Raw genomic sequence first — 18,913 nt, 5'->3', positions numbered from 1 at the left:
CCTAACCCACCACCCACTTACTGTTGACCAGGTCTTTCTTAGCCCTCTCTAATTCCTGTTTCCCCACACGTGGTTACATTTCTCCCCTGCCATATAAACCCCTGAGTTTAGCTGGCTGGGGAGATGGATTTAACACTGATTTCCCATCTCCTCAGCTGCAGCACCTGATTAAAGCCTTCTTCCCTGGCAGTACTTGTCTCAGCAATCGGGTTTCTGCGCCATGCGTGGCAGGACCTGGACTGAACCCCTGGATTTTCGGTAACGTACTCATGATGCAGACCATCTTTTCATGTGCTCTGTTGACAGCCCTGTGTCTCTGGTAAAGCTTAAATCTTTTACTCATTGCTTTATTGGGTTTGGGGGTTTTTTATTGTTATATTTTGAGGTTTTTTTTTTTTTTTTTTTGAGATGGAGTCTCACTCTGTTATCCAGGCTGGAGTGGCACAATATCAGCTCATTGCAGCCTCCGCCTCCGGGTTTCAAGTGATTCTCCTGCCTCAGCCTCACAAGCAGCTGGTATTACAGGTGCACGCCACCAGGCCCAGCTAATTTTTGCATTTTTAGTAAAGACAGGGTCTCACCATGTTGGCCAGGATGGTCTCGAATTCCTGGCCTCAGATGGTCTGCCCACCTCAGCCTTCCAAAGAGCTGGGATTACATTCTTGATACAAATCCATTGTTGGACGTAGGATTTGCATGTATTTTCTCCAAGCTCATAGCTTATCGTTTCCTTTTCTTAACAGTGCCATTTGAAGACTGAAAGTTTTGTCTCGATGAAGTCCAGCTCATCGATCCTTTCACTGACAGATCCTGTCTAAGAACTCTGCCTGATTCAAGTTCGTGCAGATTTTTCCCCTGTGCTTCTTCTTTTTAAGTTTTTTTTGGTGCTACATGTTACAATTAGGTCTGTGATCTACTTTGAATTCATTTTTGTCTAAGTGTGAGGTATAGCTCGAGGTTTTGTTTTCAGTTAATGTCTAATTTTTCCAGCATCATTTAGTGAAAAAACAACCCTCTCTCAATTGATTTACTTTGTATCTTTGTCAGAAATTAAGCTACTGTGTTTGTGTGGGCCTCTCTCTGGACTTTCTGTTCTGTTCCCTTTACCTCTGAGTCTATCCTCCCACTAACTGCACATGGCCTTGATTACTGGAGCCTTACAGTAAATAAATTTTATCTGGAAATGGAGTGGTATGACTCTCCCAACTTGGTAAACATTAATTTGGCTCTTCTAGTTCCTTTGCCTTTCCGTGTATGTTTTCGAATCTTGATGGTGTTTGATTTGGATTGTGTGAAATCTGTAGAGAAATCTGAAGATAGCTGCCACCTTAGCACCTTCGCGTCTTCCGATTACTGGACGTGGGAGTCTGTCTCTCCATTTGTACGAGTTTCCTATTTCCTCCATCCACATGCCCTCCCGCCCAGCTAACGTATATCCCGCTCAGTTGCCCAGGTGCAGACAGAGACTCCCAGAGAACAAGCACTCGATTCCTCAAGCTTGTCAGGCAGCGGGAGCTTCGCGCTGGTCCTCAAGTCCCCCGGGGGATGACGAACGGCTCGGACAGGTGCTTTGGATGTGGTGGTTTTGCGTCCCAGATGAGGAACCCCAAATTTAGGAAGCCCCAATATTTCATAAGGACCTGCTATCAAACCTGCCTGGAGGGAGACATTATCCTTATTCGGCCCATGGGGGACCCCATCTTTATTATCCAGGACAGTCTGCCCTTCGCCCCGCAGGGAGACATTGCGTCTGCCGAGGTTCTGCAAACATCCCTGGAAAGATAGTGGACGGTGGCAGAACTCCAGCTCCATCCTCTCGGGGTCCCGGCGCGGCCCAAGAATTAAACTGACGTGAATCAGATCGACAGGAGAAAAGCACGCACATTTATTCAAAAGAAGGTCTACGTGCCTCAGGAATCTTCCTAAGGAAATGAAGAAACAGAAACTGTGCAGAAGCAAGTGAGTCAGGCAGGGAGGCTGGAGAGGTAAGAGCTGGTCTAACAAGACCTGTACAGAATTCTTTGATTTCTCGTTTTTGAAGATAAGGGTGTTGCAGCTTTCACACGGGAATTTCAGCTCCTGCTTTTAAGAAACGGCACGAAGGTCAGCGTGATCTTTCTGTACCCGCTGTTTTCCAAGTGCTTTTAACTCATAGTTAATATGCCAGTCAATGCAGCACTTTTTTTTTTTTTTTTTTTTTTTTTTTTTTGAGTCGAAGGCCTGTCACCAGGCTGGAGTGCAGTGGTACGATCTCCACTCCCCGGGTTCAAGTGATTCCCCTGCCTCAGCCTCCCGAGGAGCTGGGACTACAGGTGCACACGACCACACCCAGCTAATTTTTTGTATTTAGTCAAGACAGGATTTCACCATGTTGGCCAGGATGGTCTCGATCTCCTGACCTTGTGATCCAACCACCTCGGCCTCCCAAAGTGCTGGGATTACAGGTGTGAGCCACCGCGCCCGGTCCCAGTGCAGCATATTTTAAACTCCTTCCGTAGTCCAGAACAGAAGCGTGAGCTCGATGCGGAGAGATCTCCCAACATCCCCTCGTTCCTGCTGTTGGTAAATGGTTTTTTCTCTCTTTTTAAACATTAGTTTTGCTAGGGTTTTTAATCGATTTGTTAATTATCTTCTATTGTTTTTATTTTTATATCTGCACTGTTATTTCCTTTCTTCCACTAAAGTTGGTTTAATTTGCTCTTCTTTTTTGTTTTTATTTGGAAGCTTAGACAAGTGATTTTAAATCTTTTTTTTTTCACTAGTAAAATCATTTAAAGCTACCCATGTCCTTGTAAGCTCAGCGTTAACTACACCTCACAAATTTTGATGCATTGTGTTTTCATTTTTATTTGGATCAGATGTTTTCGAATTTCCTATGTGATTTTTTTTTTTTTGGTCAAATATTTGGGAACTTTTCTAGATCTTTTTAAAATTGATTAATTTGGTTTCTAATTTCCACTGGGTTAAGATACAGCAGCCTACAAGACTTCTTTAAACTTTTGAACATCTTGGCATCACACTAATGCTGGTTTCATAAATGAGCTAGGAAATGCCTCCTCCTCTTCTGTTTCCTGGAAGAGATTGCATAGAATTTATCTTCATTCTTTTTATTTATTTATTTATTTATTTATTTATTGTTTTGAGACAGAGTTTCACTCTTGTAACCCAGGCTGGAGTGCAATGGCGTGAGATCTTCTCACTGCAACCTCCGCCTTCTGGGTTCAAGTGATTCTCCTGCCTCAGCCTCCCAAGTAGGTGGAATTACAGGCATGTGCCACCACACCTGGCTGATTTTTTGTAGTTTTTAGTAGAGACAGGATTTCACCATGTTGGCCAGGCTGGTCTTGAACTCCTGACCTCAGGTGTTCCGCCCGCCTCAGCCTCCCAAAGTGCTGGGATTACAGGCATGAGCCACAGCGCCTGGCCTCATTCTTTTTCAATGTTGAATGGAAACCTCCAGGGAGACCAGCTGGGCCTGGAGATTTCTTATTTGGGAGCTTTTTAATTATAAATTCGAGTTCTCTAAGAGCTGTCGGGATATGTAGATGTGTCTCGGGGAACATCCTATCTTGGAGCTTACTCTGTGCCCCTAAGTCATGACCCTTGGGGTCTTGACAGATGTCCAAGGCAGTTATCACACCTCCCAACGCTGGTGTGACTCGGAGGCTGAGCGTCACGTGTCCTTGATGAAGGTGGCTATCTTTCCAGCTGCCGCTTTCACCGGGCTCCTTGAGTTCTCTCCGTGCAGATTTGGTTTTTGGGGTCAGAGGCCTAGGATTTGGAATGAGTTTGATGAAGATTTGGATGTCCCCTCCCTGTGGCTCCCTCCTAGCTGAGATTTCCTTCCTCACCCCAACCCCCTCATCCTCTGACCCCCAACTCCAGTGAAATTCGCCCTGGCTGCTTGAAGCCCCACAGCCTGGCTCAGGGGGCTGGAGTATGCCCTTGGGACAGAAACCCCCAAAATGTGACCTTGGCCCAGCCTTTTCCCTCACATTGAATCCTATCCATTTCTTCCTGGTTTCAATGGCTCACTAGTTCCTTTAAATAGTTTTTAAAAATACGTTGTCCAGAATTTATCATTGTTTTCTGCAGAGAGTTAGTCTGACATCAGCCACTTGCAACTTCTGGAGCCCAAACTGATACGGATGATTTAATACCACCATTTACCAGCCTGATCTAACAGACCAGTGGAGCTGCCAGGATCCAACTGTTAGAGAGTTCGAGTTCTGCCCAGGCTCACCTTTGTAACAACTGACTACCTATCAGCCCGTAAAGTAAGTCTCATAAACGCCAATCAATTTGCATCATATTGACCCCTGTCTCTGATCAGATTGCAAATAAATTAGAAAACCCAAACAACAACAAGATGACCTAAAATGCATTTTTAAACATGAAAAAGGGCATTCTAAAATAGCTGGAGGTCAAAGGATAAATCATCTTGGAAATTACATCAAATTCAGAACTAATCCATAATGAAAGCAGAAAATACTATCAGAGCTCGAAGATGCTGCTCAAGCAAACAGTCGTCCCTCAGGATCAGTGGGGACGGGTTCTGGGACCTCCCACACATACCCCAGTCCACGGGCGCTCAAGTTCCTGGTGTGAAATGCTGTTGTATTTGTATATAACCTACACACATCCTTCTGTCTACTTCATATCATCTTTAGGTGACTTTCCACACCTAACGTGACGTAAATGCAACATAAAGAGTTGCTATGCTGTATTGTTTAGGGAACAATAACAAGGAGAGAACATGGACATGTTCAGTACGGACAGAGCCTTCGTCATACAAACTACGTTTTCCGCCTGGAGTTGATTGACTCTGCAAGTGTGGAACAGGCACATACGGAGGCTGCTTCCAGGAAAACCAATAGCTTTAAACTGGAAAAGAGGAGAGGGGGGAATTAAGGAGCGAATCATCTCACTTATGAAGTTAGAAAAAGGAGGAGAGGCCGAGACCACATCCGCCCTGTGGCACCCTCCACATGGCCTCCCGTCCACACCTGCCGCCCTCCACACCTGCCGTCCTCCACACCTGCCGCCCTCCACACCTGCCACCCTCCACACCTGCCACCCTCCACACCTGCCGTCCTCCACACCTGCCGCCCTCCAAACCTGCCCCCGTCCACACCTGCTGCCTTCCACACCTGCCGCCCTCCACACCTGCCACCCTCCACACCTGCCCCGTCCACACCTGCCACCCTCCACACCTGCCACCCTCCACACCTGCCCCCTGTCCACACCTGCCACCCTCCACACCTGCCCCCTGTCCACACCTGCCGCCCGTCCACACCTGCTGCCCTCCACACCTGCCACCCTCCACACGTGCCCCCTGTCCACACGTGCCACCCTCCACACCTGCCGCCCTCCAAACCTGCCCCCTGTCCACACCTGCCGCCCTCCACACCTGCCGCCCTCCACACCTGCCGCCCTCCACACCTGCCCCCTGTCCACACCTGCCGTTCTCCACACCTGCCGCCCTCCACACCTGCCGCCCTCCACACCTGCCGCCCTCCACACCTGCCATCCTCCACACCTGCCCCCTGTCCACACCTGCCGCCCTCCACAACTGCCGTTCTCCACACCTGCCGCCCTCCACACCTGCCCCCTGTCCACACCTGCCCCCTCCACACCTGCCACCCTCCACACCTGCCCCCCATCCACACCTGCCCCCCATCCACACCTGCCCCCGTCCACACCTGCCACCCTCCACACCTGCCACCCTCCACACCTGCCCCCGTCCACACCTGCTGCCCTCCACACCTGCCGCCCTCCACACCTGCCCCCCGTCCACACCTGCTGCCGTCCACACCTGCCGCCTCCACACCTGCCCCCCGTCCACACCTGCCGCCCTCCACACTTGCCACCCTCCACACCTGCCCCCCGTCCACACCTGCCACCCTCCACACCTGGCCCCCGTCCACACCTGCCGCCCTCCACACCTGCCGCCCTCCACATCTGCCGCCCTCCACATCTGCCGCCGTCCACACCTGCCGCCCTCCCACCTGCCCCCCCGTCCACACCTGCCACCCTCCACACCTGCCGCCTCCACACCTGCCCCCCGTCCACACCTGCCACCCTCCACACCTGCCACCCTCCACACCTGCCGCCCTCCACACCTGCCACCCTCCACACCTGCCACCCTCCACACCTGCCGCCCTGCACACCTGCCCCCCATCCACACCTGCCACCCTCCACACCTGCCGCCGTCCACACCTGCCACCCTCCACACCTGCTGCCGTCCACACCTGCCATCCTCCACCACTGCCGTCGTCCACACCTGCCCCCCGTCCACACCTGCCACCCACCACACCTGCTGCCGTCCACACCTGCCACCCTCCACACCTGTCGCCCTCCACACCTGCCCCCCGTCCACACCTGCCACCCTCCACACCTGCCGTCGTCCACACCTGCCCCCCTCCATACCTGCCGCCATCCACACCTGCCACCCTCCACACCTGCCGCCTGTCCACACCTGCCCCCCTCCACACCTGCCGCCCTCCACACCTGCTGCCCTCCACACCTGCCCCCCTCCACACCTGCCGCCCTCCACACCTGCCGTCGTCCACACCCATCCAGCTCACCATGGATGATAAATATCATCTTGCTTGTCATAGACAGCACCTCTGGCACGTGCAAGGCCAGCTTCGCGGGCTATGATGCCCCCCAGGCCGTCTTCCCCTCCATCGTGGGGTGCCCCAGACACCAAGGCGTGACGGTGGGCATGGGTCAGAAGGGCTCCTATGTGGGTGACAAGGCCCAGAGCAAGAGGCATCCTGACCCTGAAGTACCCCATCGAGCATGGCATCATCACCAGCTGGGATGACATGAAGAAGATCTGGTGCCACACCTTCTACAACGAGCTGCAGGAGCACCCGGTGCTGCTGACCGAGGACCCCCGAGCCCCAAAGTCAACAGACAGAAGATGACCGAGATCATGTTTGAGACCTTCAACACCTTGGCCATGTACGTGGCCATCCAGGCCGTACTGTCCCTGTATGCCCCTGGCCATACCACTGGCATTGTGATGAACTCCAGCGACAGGGTCACCCACACAGTGTCCATCTGCGAGGGCTGAGCCCTCCCCCATGCCATCCTGTGTCTGGACCTGGCTGTCTGGGACTGGACTGACTACCTCATGAAGATCTCACTGAGCATGGCTACAGCTTCACCACCACGGCCGAATGGGAGATCGTGTGTGGCATCAAGGAGAAGCTGTGCTATGTTGCCCTGGACTTCAAGCAAGAGGCGGCCACGGCGACCACCAGCTCCTCCCTGGAGAAGAGCTACGATCTGCCTGATGGCCAGGTCATCACCACCGGCAACAAGTGGTTCCGATGGCCCGAGGTGCCCTTCCAGCCTTCCTTCCTGGGTGAGTGGAGACCCCCTCCTGGCCGTGCCCACGTGAGGGTCACCCTTGGGGCCCTCCAACCTTGGTGCTGCGGAAGCTTAGGCTGGCCCTCATTTCCCCCTCAGGCATGGAACCCTGTGGCATCCACGGAACTACCTTCAACTCCTTCATGAAGTGTGACATGGACGTCCGCAAAGATCTGCATGCCAACACAGTGCTGTCTGGAGGCACCAGCAGGCACCCTGGCATTACCGACAGGATGCAGAAGGAGATCACCGCCCTGGCTCCCGGCACGATGAAGATCAACATCATCGCTGCTCTGGAGTGCGAGTGCTCGGCGTGGATCAGCGGCTCCGTCCTGGCCTCGCTGTCCACCTTCCGGCACAGGTGGATCAGCAAGCAGGAGTATGACGAGTCCGGCCCCTCCGTCATCCACCGCAAATGCTTCTAGGCGGACTGTGACTTAGCCGCATCACACTCTTTCTTGACAAAACCTTGCGTGGAAAACAAGATAAGATGGGCATGCTTTTTTTGTTTGTTTGTTTTTGTTTTTGGCTTGACTCAGGATTTAAAAACTGGAACAGTGAAGGTGATAGCTGTCAGTTGGAGCAAGCATCCCCCAAAGTTCTACAATGTGGCCAAGGACTTTGATGACACATTGTTCTTTTTTAAAATAGTCATTCCAGACGTTGTGAGATGCACTGTTACAGGAAGTCCCTTGCCCTCCTACGAGCCACCCCACTTCTCTCTGAGGAGAATGGCCCAGTCCTCTCCCGAGCCCACACAGGGGAGGTGATAGCATTGCTTTTGTGTAAATTATGTATTGCAATTTTTAAAAATTATTTTATTTATTTATTTATTTATTTATTTATTTATTTATTTATTTTTGAGATGGAGTCTCGCTCTGTCACCCCGGCTGGAGTGCAGTGGCGCGATCTTGGCTCACTGCAAGCTCCACCTCCCGGGTTCACGCCATTCTCCTGCCTCAGCCTCCCGAGTAGCTGGGACTACAGGCGCCCACCACCAAGCCCTGCTAATTTTCTGTATTTTTAGGAGAGAAGGGCTTTCACCATGTTGGCCAGGGTGGTCTCGATCTCCTGACCTCGTGATCCACCTGCCTCAGCCTCCCAAAGTGCTGAGATTATAGGTGTGAGTCACTGCGCCTGGTCTGCAAATTTTTTTAAATCTTCACCTTAATACCTTTTTATTTTGTTTTATTTTGAATGATCAGCCTTTGCGGCCCCCTTTTTTGTCCCCCAACTTGAGATGCGTGAAGGCTTTTGGTTTCCCTGGGAGTGGGTGGAGGTAGCCAGGACTTACCTGCACACTGACTTAGACCAGTTGAATAAAAACGCACACCTTAAAAAAAAAAAAAAAAGAAAAAGAAAAAGAAAAAAGAGAATAACCCACGGGCTCCCAGAATTCAAAGGAAACCATTTTAAAAAATACAATAAAAATTAATGAAATTCAAAACAAAGACGTATTAGAAGTGCTCCCAAGATTCACAAGTTAATTCTGTGAAAAGATTAATAAAGACAAACTGTTAAGACAAATAAAGACTGATCAAGGAGGGAGGGAGGGGAGAGAGAGGGTGAGAGAGAGAGAAGAGAACGAATCTACAGCACTAGCAGTGAAAAGGAGCCTCCAGTAAAAGGCTGCCAAAGGTTCAACAAGTCATAAGAGGAGGCCATGAGCAACTATATGCCAAACAATTTGAAATTGTAGCTGAAATGAATAAATTCGTGGAAAAAGATAACACACAAACTAACTCAAGAAGAAAAGAAAACCTAAATATAACTACCACCTTGGATAAATGAAGTCAGAGTGTGACATAAGGAGGAAAAAGTCAAAGAACAGAAGGTCCAACCTTATACAACTCTTCAAGCAAATATAAAAATAGGCTGTTTTTTTTTTCATTCATTTTAGGAGGCTAGCATAACTTTAGTTCCAAAATTAGATAAGGACAGCGTAAGAAACGGAAGTTACAGACCAGTCTTATTTTGAAGGCAGAAATCCTAAATAAAATACTAGCTAATCACATCCTGAGACAGGAAGCATGTTTTTCTGACCAACTTAGATTGATATCAGGAGATATATTGATATCATAAGAATGACGTGACATTAGAAACTGTGTTAAAGTAAGGCCACATACTTGAGGAAACTTGGGGTGATGTCTTATTCAAGATGATATTGCTATGACCATCTTCCAGCCAAGCTCTTGGAGACTCTGGGGATTCCATGAACGTTCAGGGGATTTCCATTCCAGTGGGGAAAACAATCAAAAGTGAACAGGTGAGAATGAAGTTACCAGCTGGGAGTGGTGTGTGCCTTGAACCAACACAAAAGGCAGCTGTTCTGTTACACAGTGTCTGCCTCTGACAGGGACACAGGTTCTGGTGTTTTGTTGTTGTTGTTGTTGTTTGTTTGTTTTTTTTGAGACGGAGTTTCGCTCTTGTTGCCCAGGCTGGGGTGCAATGGCGCAATCTCGGCTCACCACAACCTCTGCCTCCCGGGTTCAAGCAATTCTCCTGCCTCAGCCTCCCGAGTAGCTGGGACTACAGGCACGTGCCACCACGCCTGGCTAATTTTGTATTTTTAGTAGAGGCAGAGTTTCTCCATGTTGGTCAGGCTGGTCTCGAACTCCTGATCTCAGGGGATCTACCCGTCTCGGCCTCCCAAAGTGCTGGGATTACAGGCGTGAGCCACCACACCCAGCCTACTCATTGTTTTTAAAACTGATAAAGCAAAAGAATGAAACTTTTTTTTTTTTTTTTGAGAAGTAGTCACCCAGGCGGAGTGTAGTGGTACGATCTTGGCTCACTGCAACATCTGCCTCCCGGGTTCAAGCGATTCTCCTGCCTCAGCCTCCCGAGTAGCTGGGACTACAGGCATGTGCCACCACGCCTGGCTAATTTTGTGTTTTTAGTAGAGGCAGAGTTTCTCCATGTTGGTCAGGCTGGTCTCGAACTCCCTACATCGCGGCCTCCCAGAGTGCTGTGATTACAGACATGAGGCACCTCGCCAGGCTGGATACAGGTTCTTAATAACAATTGTTTCAGAGTAACACTTGCTTTCTCATAGCACAAAGCCCCTGGCCTGTTCTCTCTCCACCCCTCTCTCTTTCTCCCCCATCTCTATCTTTATCTCTATCTCCATTCGTGTCAGAGAATACATAAAATACGTACTAATAAAATGTTCTGTTGGACAATATTGTTCTTTGGCATAAACTTTAGAATCAGCTCAATTATTTTCATTGAAAACTCTGTCACGATATAGAATAAAATTAGATTGAAGTTATATATCAGTTTGGAGAGAATTCACTTCTTTTCAGTATGGAGCCTTCTTAGTCATAAATACAGTGTGTCTCCCCATTTGTTTACATCTCCTTTAAATCCTTCCAGTACGTTTTTAATCATTTTCTTCACAGATAAATAAATGTATTCCTATAAATCTTTCTTCACTACTATTGTAAAGGGTCTATATTTATAAAGTGTATTTTCCATTGTTCCTGGTACTAAAGAATGCACTTCATCTTGTTTTGGCTGTTGAATAGCAACCTTTTATCTTGGAGCCTAGTTAAATTATCTTTTTTTTTTTTTTTTTCTGTAGATTCCTTTGGGTTTTCTAGGTGAATAGTCATAAATCTAAGAGTGATAATAATTTTCTTCCTTTCTTTCCCATTCTTACATTATTTCTCCCTTGCCTTTTTAAATTTATTTAGTCTCTGGAGTTGCTAGGCTTTTTGCTAATATTGAAGGGGGAAAATGGTGTCACTTGGCATTCTTGTTATATTTTTTTTTTTTTTTTTTTGAGACGGAGTCTTGCTCTGTCGCCCAGGCTGGGGTGCAGTGGCCGGATCTCAGCTCACTGCAAGCTCCACCTCCCGGGTTTACGCCATTCTCCTGCCTCAGCCTCCTGAGTAGCTGGGACTACAGGCGCCCGCCACCTCGCCCAGCTAGTTTTTTGTATTTTTTAGTAGAGATGGGGTTTCACCGTGTTAGCCAGGATGGTCTCGATCTCCTGACCTCGTGATCCACCCGTCTCGGCCTCCCAAAGTGCTGGGATTACAGGCTTGAGCCACCGCGCCCGGCCTCTTGTTATATTTTATTTATTTATTTATTTATTTGTTTACTTACTTACTTACTTACTTATTTAGATGGAGTCTCACTTTGTTGCCCAGGCCAGAGTGCAGTGACACAATCTTGGCTCACTGCTACCTCTACCTCCTGGGTTCAAGTGATTCTCCTGTCTCAGCCTCCTGAGTAGCTGGAACTACAGGCGTGTGCCACCACGCGCAGTTTATTTCTGTATTTTTAGTAGAGACAGGGTTTCACTGTATTGGGCAGGCTGGTCTCAAACTCCTGATCTCATGATCTGCCCACTTTGGCCTCCGAAAGTGTTGAAATTATAGGCATGAGACACCGCACCTGGCTTCCTATTATATTCTTGATTTGAAAGAATACTTTTAATAGTTCACTATTAAGTGTAGTGTTTGCCGTAGACTTTTCGTAGCTGTTACCAGGTTGGGGACGTTCCCTGCAATGCCTAGTTGGCTCCTATATTCATTTTAAAAAATAACAAATAAAGACTGAATTTATCAGGAGAATTTTTGCAGCCCATGAGATGATCAGATGTGTTTTCTTCTTTGATCTGTGAATGGATTTTCTTTAAACATGTTTAAAATTAAATGTATTGCTTTTGACAAGTAATATGTTCACGTGGCCCTAAACTGAAAAGGCTGACAGTAGGAACTCCTTCACCTCCCCTGGAGAGGCCTGTGTCCCATGTTCATTTGTGTGCATCCTGCGATATCCTTTACATAAAAGAAAAAATACATTATTCAAATTCTTTTCCATGCACATTGTATCATAATATACAATTATTATTGTTAATTATTATTATTTTGAGACAGAGTTTCTGTCACCCAGGCTGGAGTGCAGTGGTGTGATCTCGGCTCACTGCAACCTCCGCCTCCCAGGCTCAAGCAATTCTCCTGCCTCAGCTTCCCCAGTAGCTGGGATTACAGGCACTCACCACCATGCCTGGCTAATTTTTTGTGTTTTCAGTAGAGACGGGGTTTCGCCATGTGGTCCAGGCTGGTCTTGAACTCCTGACCTCAAGTGATGCTCCCACCTTGGCCTCCCAAAGTGTTGGCATTACAGGCATGAGCCACCACACCCAGCCCATAATATAGAATTATTCTGTGCCACACTTTTTTTTTTTTTTTTCCCTTAACAATCTGTCTCGGCCAGGTGTGGCAGCTCAATCCTGTAATCCCAGCACTTTGGGAGGTCGAGGCAGGTGGATCATTTGCGCTCAGGAGTTGGAGACCAGCATGGCCAACATGGTGAAACCCCGTCCCTACTAAAAGTACAAAAATTAGCTGGGCGTGGTGGTGGGCACCTGTAATCCCAGCTACTCTGGAGCCTGAGGCAGGAGAATCGCTTGAACCCGGCAGGGGTGGAGGTTGCAGTGAGCCACGATCACACCACTGCACTCCAGCCTGGGCGACAGAGTGAGACTCTGTCTCAAAAAATAAAAAAGTGAAAAATAAAGACAGCTGGGGTTGGCAGGGCAAGGTACCAAGGAGGAGAGCACGGGGATTGAGAATCCCGGAGACCTGGAGAAGTTCCCTTCAAACTTCCAGGTGTGATCAGTGCAGGCAATGGAGGAAACCACCCCAAACTGGGAAGGAACGTCCCAAAAGGAGATACGGGAAGAATCTTCAGAGCTCACGCACCACCAGAGGGGAAGCACCGCACAATTCGTGAGGTATTGAGCAGACTACCCAGAAAGGTTTTGCCTTAATAGAAGAAAGATTAGCTCTAGACTAGATGCTGCTTTTATTCTGCCTGACAAGGCTTGAAAGCGAGACCCATGCCATCACCAAGAAGATGAGGGAAAAAAGAAAATACAAATAGAAAAAAAGAAAAAAAAAGGAATACACAGAAGCGCCAAACATAACTGCCTCCCAGAACAAATGTTAAGAATGGTTAAATGAATACAACAGTATCCAGCACCCAGCAAGGTAAAAGTAACAATGCCTGGCATCCAATCAGAAATAAACAGGAATTCAAAGAAGCACAAAAATATGATCCATCGTGAGGAGAAAAATCAATCTATAGAAGCAGACTCACAAATGATAAAAAGAAAGAATTTGCACATAGGATATTAAAACAGCTATTATAATTGTATTTTTTATGTCCAAGACGTTAAAAGAAAGGATACTTACGTTAAAAAGAGACAAGGAAAATATTCTTAAAACACCCAAGGACTTCTAGAAATAAGAACTACAGTGTCTGAGACAAAAATCACACTAGATGAATTTGATGGCAGATTGGAGAACTAACTATCCAAATGAAACACAGAGAGAAAGGCCGGGTGTGGTGGCTCATGCCTGTAATCCCAGCACTTTGGGAGGCCAAGGTAGGTGGATCATAAGGTCAGGAGTTTGAGATCAGTCTGACCAATCTCAATCTCTACCCATGAAATCCCATCTCTACCAAGAGTACAAAAAAGAAAATTAGCCGGGTGTAGTGGCACAGGCCTGTAATCCCAGCTACTTGGGAGGCTGAGGCAGGAGAATCGCTTGAACCCAGGAGGTGGAGGTTGCAGTAAGCTGAGATTGTACCATTGCACTACAGCCTGGGCGACAGAGTGAGACTCTGTCTCAAAAAAAAAAAAAAAAAAAAAAGGCTGGGCATGGTGGCTCACGCCTGTAATCTCAGCACTTTGGGAGGCCGAGGTGGGTAGATCATGAGGTCAAAAGATGGAAACCGTCCTGGTCAAAATGGTGAAACCCCATCTCTACTAAAAATACAAAAACTTAGCCAGGCGTGGTGGCGGGCACCTGTCATCCCAGTTACTCAGGAGGCTGAGGCAGGAGAATGGTGTGAACCTGGGAGGCAGAGCTTGCAGTGAGACGAGATTGCCCCACTGCACTCTAGACTGGGCAACAGAGTAAGACTCCGTCTCAAGAGAGAATTAAAAAAAAAAGAAAAAGAAACACAGAGAGAAAAAAGACTAAAAGAAAAATCCCATCAAATACAAATGAACAAAGCATCGGTGAGCCGCGGGACCACTCCAAGCAGGCTAACATGCATGTAATGGAAAGTCCCCAAAGGACGGGTGCAGAAATTATTTGAAGAAATGCCAGCTGAAACGTTTTCAAACTTCATAAAATTTACAAACTCACAGATTCAAACATTCCAATGAACCCCAAGCACAATAAACATGAATAAACGACAGGCGGGCACATCATGATTAAATTGCTTAAACCCAGCAATCTGTGCCAAAGGAAATATTTTGAAAGAAGCATCCGTAGAAAAAGGATACATCACATACAGAGAAACCAAATGAGAATGACAGCAGGCATCTCACCAGGAGAAACACAATTTAGAATACAGTAAAGCAACAGCTTTAAAGTTCTGGAAGAAAATAAAAAAAAAACTGTCAACTTGAATTTTTATATCCAGAAAAAATTTCTTGAAGGCAAAATAAACATCTTTTTTTTTTCAGCTAAAAATTTTCATAACTGGCAGACAGACACACAAAAAAATTATTAAAGGACATCCATCAAGCAGAAGAAAAATTACACTAGATGGAAGTTGATCTACGCAAAGCGATGACAAATACCAGAAATGGTAGATTTTTCCTTTTTTCTTTTTTCTTTTTTTTTTGAAGTGAACATAAACTCAAGATTTTACTGTTTTCATAATAAAAGATGACATTTAGAATTGGATCACTTGGCCCTTTCTCGTCTTATCTCCTCCCAGTTCAAAATGCTTGCATCTTTTAGTAGCCAGCATTCTCTCAGATCTGCAGTTGGGCTCAACGCACTCAAGCCTTAGCACAATCTTCTTTGTAGTTTTAGCCTTTTTCCAGAAAATCAGCTTAGTGTGCCCACCATAGCCACTCTGCTTCCTGTCATAATGCCGCTTTCCTGGGGCATACAGAGAATCCTTGCCCTTCTTGTACTGGGTCACTTTGTGGGGCTGGTGCTTGTCATACTTCTTACAGAACGTCCGACGGGTTTTAGGGACGTTCACCATGTTTACGTGAGCGCTACTGGCAAGGAAAAGAGATTTTTCAAATCTTTTAAAAAGATAACTGACTGTTTAAAACAAAAATAATAAGAATGTAATGTGAAGCTTTTGTGTTTTTTTGAGTCAGAGTCTCACTCTGTTGCCCAGACTGGAGTGTAGTGGCATGATCTCCACTCACTGCAACCTCCGCCTCCCAGGTTCAAGTAATTCTCCTGCCTCAGCCTCCCAAGTAGCTGGGATTACAGGTGTGTACCACCATGGTCAGTTAATTTTTGTATTTTTAGTAGAGACAGGATTTCACCAGGTTTCCCAGGCTGGTCATGAACTCCTGGCATCAAGTAATCCACCCGCCTTGGCTTCCCTAAGTGCTGGTATTACAGGTGTGAACCACTGTACCTGGTCATAATTTGAAGCTTATAACATGAAATAAGTGAAAAGTATGGCAACAAGAACACAGAGTCTGGGGAGGGGCAAGTAGAAATACACAGTTGTAAAGGTCCTATGCAATGCATAAAGTGCCAGACTGTGCCCAGCCAGATCCTAAAGTTTATATAAAAAGGCAAAAGATCCAGAATATCCAACGCAGTATTGAAGAAGAACAAATTTGGAGGACTGAGCCTCCACGACCTCAAGATGTACTACAAAGCTACGGTAACGAAGACAGTGTGTTATCGGCAAAAGAACAGAAAAATAGACCAATGGGCAGAATAGAAAGCACAGAGGTAACAGGCTCATATAAATATAATAATCCACTGATATTTGACACAGAAGTAAAGGCAATTCGACAGACAAAAGAAAATCATTTTGGCCGGGCACGGTGGCTCAAGCCTGTAATCCCAGCACTTTGGGAGGCTGAGGCGGGCGGATCACGAGGTCAGGAGATCGAGACCATCCTGGCTAACACGATGAAACCCCGTCTCTACTAAAAAATACAAAAAACTAGCCGGGCGAGATGGCGGGCACCTGTAGTCCCAGCTACTCGGAAGGCTGAGGCAGGAGAATGGCGTGAACCCGGGAGGCGGAGCTTGTAGGGAGCTGAGATCCGGCCACTGTACTCCAGCCTGGGCGACAGAGCGAGACTCCATCTCAAAAAAAAAAAAAAAAAATCATTTCAACAAATGGTGCTGGAACACCTGGACGTATGGGGAGAACAAAAGAACCTAGGCATAGACCTTACTCCCTTCACAAAAATTAGCTTAAAATGGATTATGGACCTAAAAGCGTAGCAGAACTATAAAGCTCCTAGAAGATAACACAGGATAAAGTTTAGTTGACTCTGGGTTTGGTGATGACTTTCCTTGTTTTGTTTCATTTTAAGATCCAGTCTCGCCCTGTGGCCCAGGCTGGAATGCAGTGGTGTGACGGTAGCTCACTGCAGCCTCAACCTCCTGAGCTTAAGTGATCCTCCCACCTCAGTCTCCCGAGCAGCTAGGACCACAGGCATGCGCCACCATGCCCAGCTGATGAGGAAATTTTTAGATACAGCACCAAAATTATGGCCCACGAAAAAAAAATGTAGTAAGTTGGACTTATTAAAATTAAGAACTTCTGCAGCGTAAAAGACACTGCTAAGAGAATGGAGTCACGAGGCACCGACTGGGAGAACATTTTGGTCAAACACACGTCTGATAACGACCTTGAATCCAAAATATACGAAGAACGCTTAAAATTCAGTAACTTTAAAAAACCATTTAAGACAGTGCAAAAGGTAGGAGCAGATGTCCTCCACCCCCAGAGAGGATCGACAGATGGGAAATAGGCATATGTTTAGCAAATCAAACTCCAAAATATGGAAAAAGGATAATACTCATGACCAAGTGGGATTTATCCTGGGGATGCCAGGTTATTTTATCATGTTTTAAAACTCAACGAATTTAATTCACCGTATTAACAGACTGAAAAAGAAAATGCCTGTGAACATCTCCACAGGTTCAGAAAAAGTTTTTCACAAAATCCAGTATCCATTCCTGATCAAAACTCCTAGCAAACAGAGAAGAAAAGGAAATTTCCTCAACCTGATTTAAAAAAATAAAAGTACAGAAAACCCTACAGCGAGCATCATCCTTAATGGTGAAAACTGAATGTTTTTCTCCTATGATCACGAACAAGACAAGAATGTCCTGCTCTCACAGCTTCCATTCAACATTCACTGGGGTTTAGCCAGTGCAAAGAAAACAAAAATTAATCCCGATTGAAAAGGAAGCACAAGTGTCTTTAGTTTTGAAAGACATGATCATCTTTGAAGAAAAACCTACACAATCTATGAGAAAGTTACTAAAACTGATAAATTAGTTTGCACGGTTGTAGGATAGGTCAATGGATGGATATCAACTGTATTTCTGTATAACAGCAACGACCATTTGAAGTTGATTTTTTATTTATTTATTTATTTTTTGAGAAGGAGTCTTGTCAAATTTATCCTGAAGTATCTATTTTCAATTTTCTTCTAAATGGCCATTTTAAACATCAATTTCAGGCTGGGCACAGTGGCTCATGCCTGTAATCCCAGCACTTTGGGAGGCCAAGGCAGTGCAGTGGTATAATCTCTGCTCACTGCAAGCTCCACCACCCGGGCTCCACCAATTCTCCTGCCTCAGCCCCCTTAGTAGCAGGGATTACGGGTGTGCTCTACCACGCCCAGCTAATTTTTTTATTTTTAGTAGGGAGGGGTTTCACCACATTGGCCAGGCTGGTCTTGAACTCTTGACCTCAGGTGCTCGGCCTGCCTTGACTTCCCAAAGTGCTGGGATTACAGGCATGAGCCACTGTGCCCAGCCCGAAATTGATGTTTAAAACGGCCATTTAGAAGAAAATTGAAAATAGATATTTCAGGATAAAAATGACAAACATGTCCAAGATCTGTACTCTGACACTCTAAATAGCAAAAGTAGAATACTAAGAAAATGGAGAGATACACAGTGTTCATGGATAGAATCAACATTGTCAACATGTCCGTTGTTCCCAAATTGATCTATAGGATCAACCCAATCCAAATCTCAAGACAATTTTTTTTTTTTTTGAGAAATGGACAGGCCGGGCGCGGTGGCTCAAGCCTGTAATCCCAGCACTTTGGGAGGCCGAGACGGGCGGATCACGAGGTCAGGAGATCGAGACCATCCTGGCTAACACGGTGAAACCCTGTCTCTACTAAAAAAATACAAAAAACTAGCCGGGTGAGGTGGCGGGCGCCTGTAGTCCCAGCTACTCAGGAGGCTGAGGCAGGAGAATGGCGTAAACCCGGGAGGCGGAGCTTGCAGTGAGCCGAGATCCGGCCACTGTACTCCAGCCTGGGCGACAGAGTAAGACTCCGTCTCAAAAAAAAAAAAAAGAAATGGACAAGCTGATTTTATTTTATTTATTTATTTATTTATTTATTTTTGAGACGGAGTCTGGCTCTGTCATCCAGGCTGGAGTGAGTGGTGCGATCTCGGCTCACTGCAAACTCCACCTCCCGGGTTCACGCCATTCTCCTGCCTCAGCCTCCCGAGTCGATGGGACTACAGTACAGGCACCC

At 46.8% G+C, this 18,913-nt stretch overlaps 2 protein-coding genes and 1 pseudogene across 2 annotated transcripts in view; 2 read left to right on the top strand and 1 right to left on the bottom strand.

Annotated features, from left to right (window-relative positions):
• The window catches only part of CTSD (cathepsin D), a 261,837-nt gene that overhangs the window by 207,739 nt on the left and 35,185 nt on the right, over positions 1 to 18,913 (top strand). The gene's annotated exons all lie outside the window — the stretch shown is intronic.
• On the top strand, positions 6,552 to 7,805 carry LOC126935847 (actin, cytoplasmic 2-like; annotated as a pseudogene).
• Positions 15,085 to 15,405, bottom strand: LOC126935876 (60S ribosomal protein L36a). The gene has a single exon (XM_050757995.1). It carries the CDS (start codon positions 15,403 to 15,405, stop codon positions 15,085 to 15,087), a length of 321 nt encoding a protein of 106 aa, XP_050613952.1.

Source organism: Macaca thibetana, chromosome 14 (genome assembly GCF_024542745.1).
Source record: "Macaca thibetana thibetana isolate TM-01 chromosome 14, ASM2454274v1, whole genome shotgun sequence".
NCBI classification, from domain to species: domain Eukaryota; kingdom Metazoa; phylum Chordata; class Mammalia; order Primates; family Cercopithecidae; genus Macaca; species Macaca thibetana.
This window is presented reverse-complemented; position numbering and strand designations above follow the sequence as displayed.

What these genes read in the sequence shown, in the direction of transcription:
- LOC126935876 (XM_050757995.1), bottom strand. Translation starts at nt 15,405, where the DNA reads ATGGTGAACGTCCCTAAAACCCGTCGGACGTTCTGTAAGAAGTATGAC.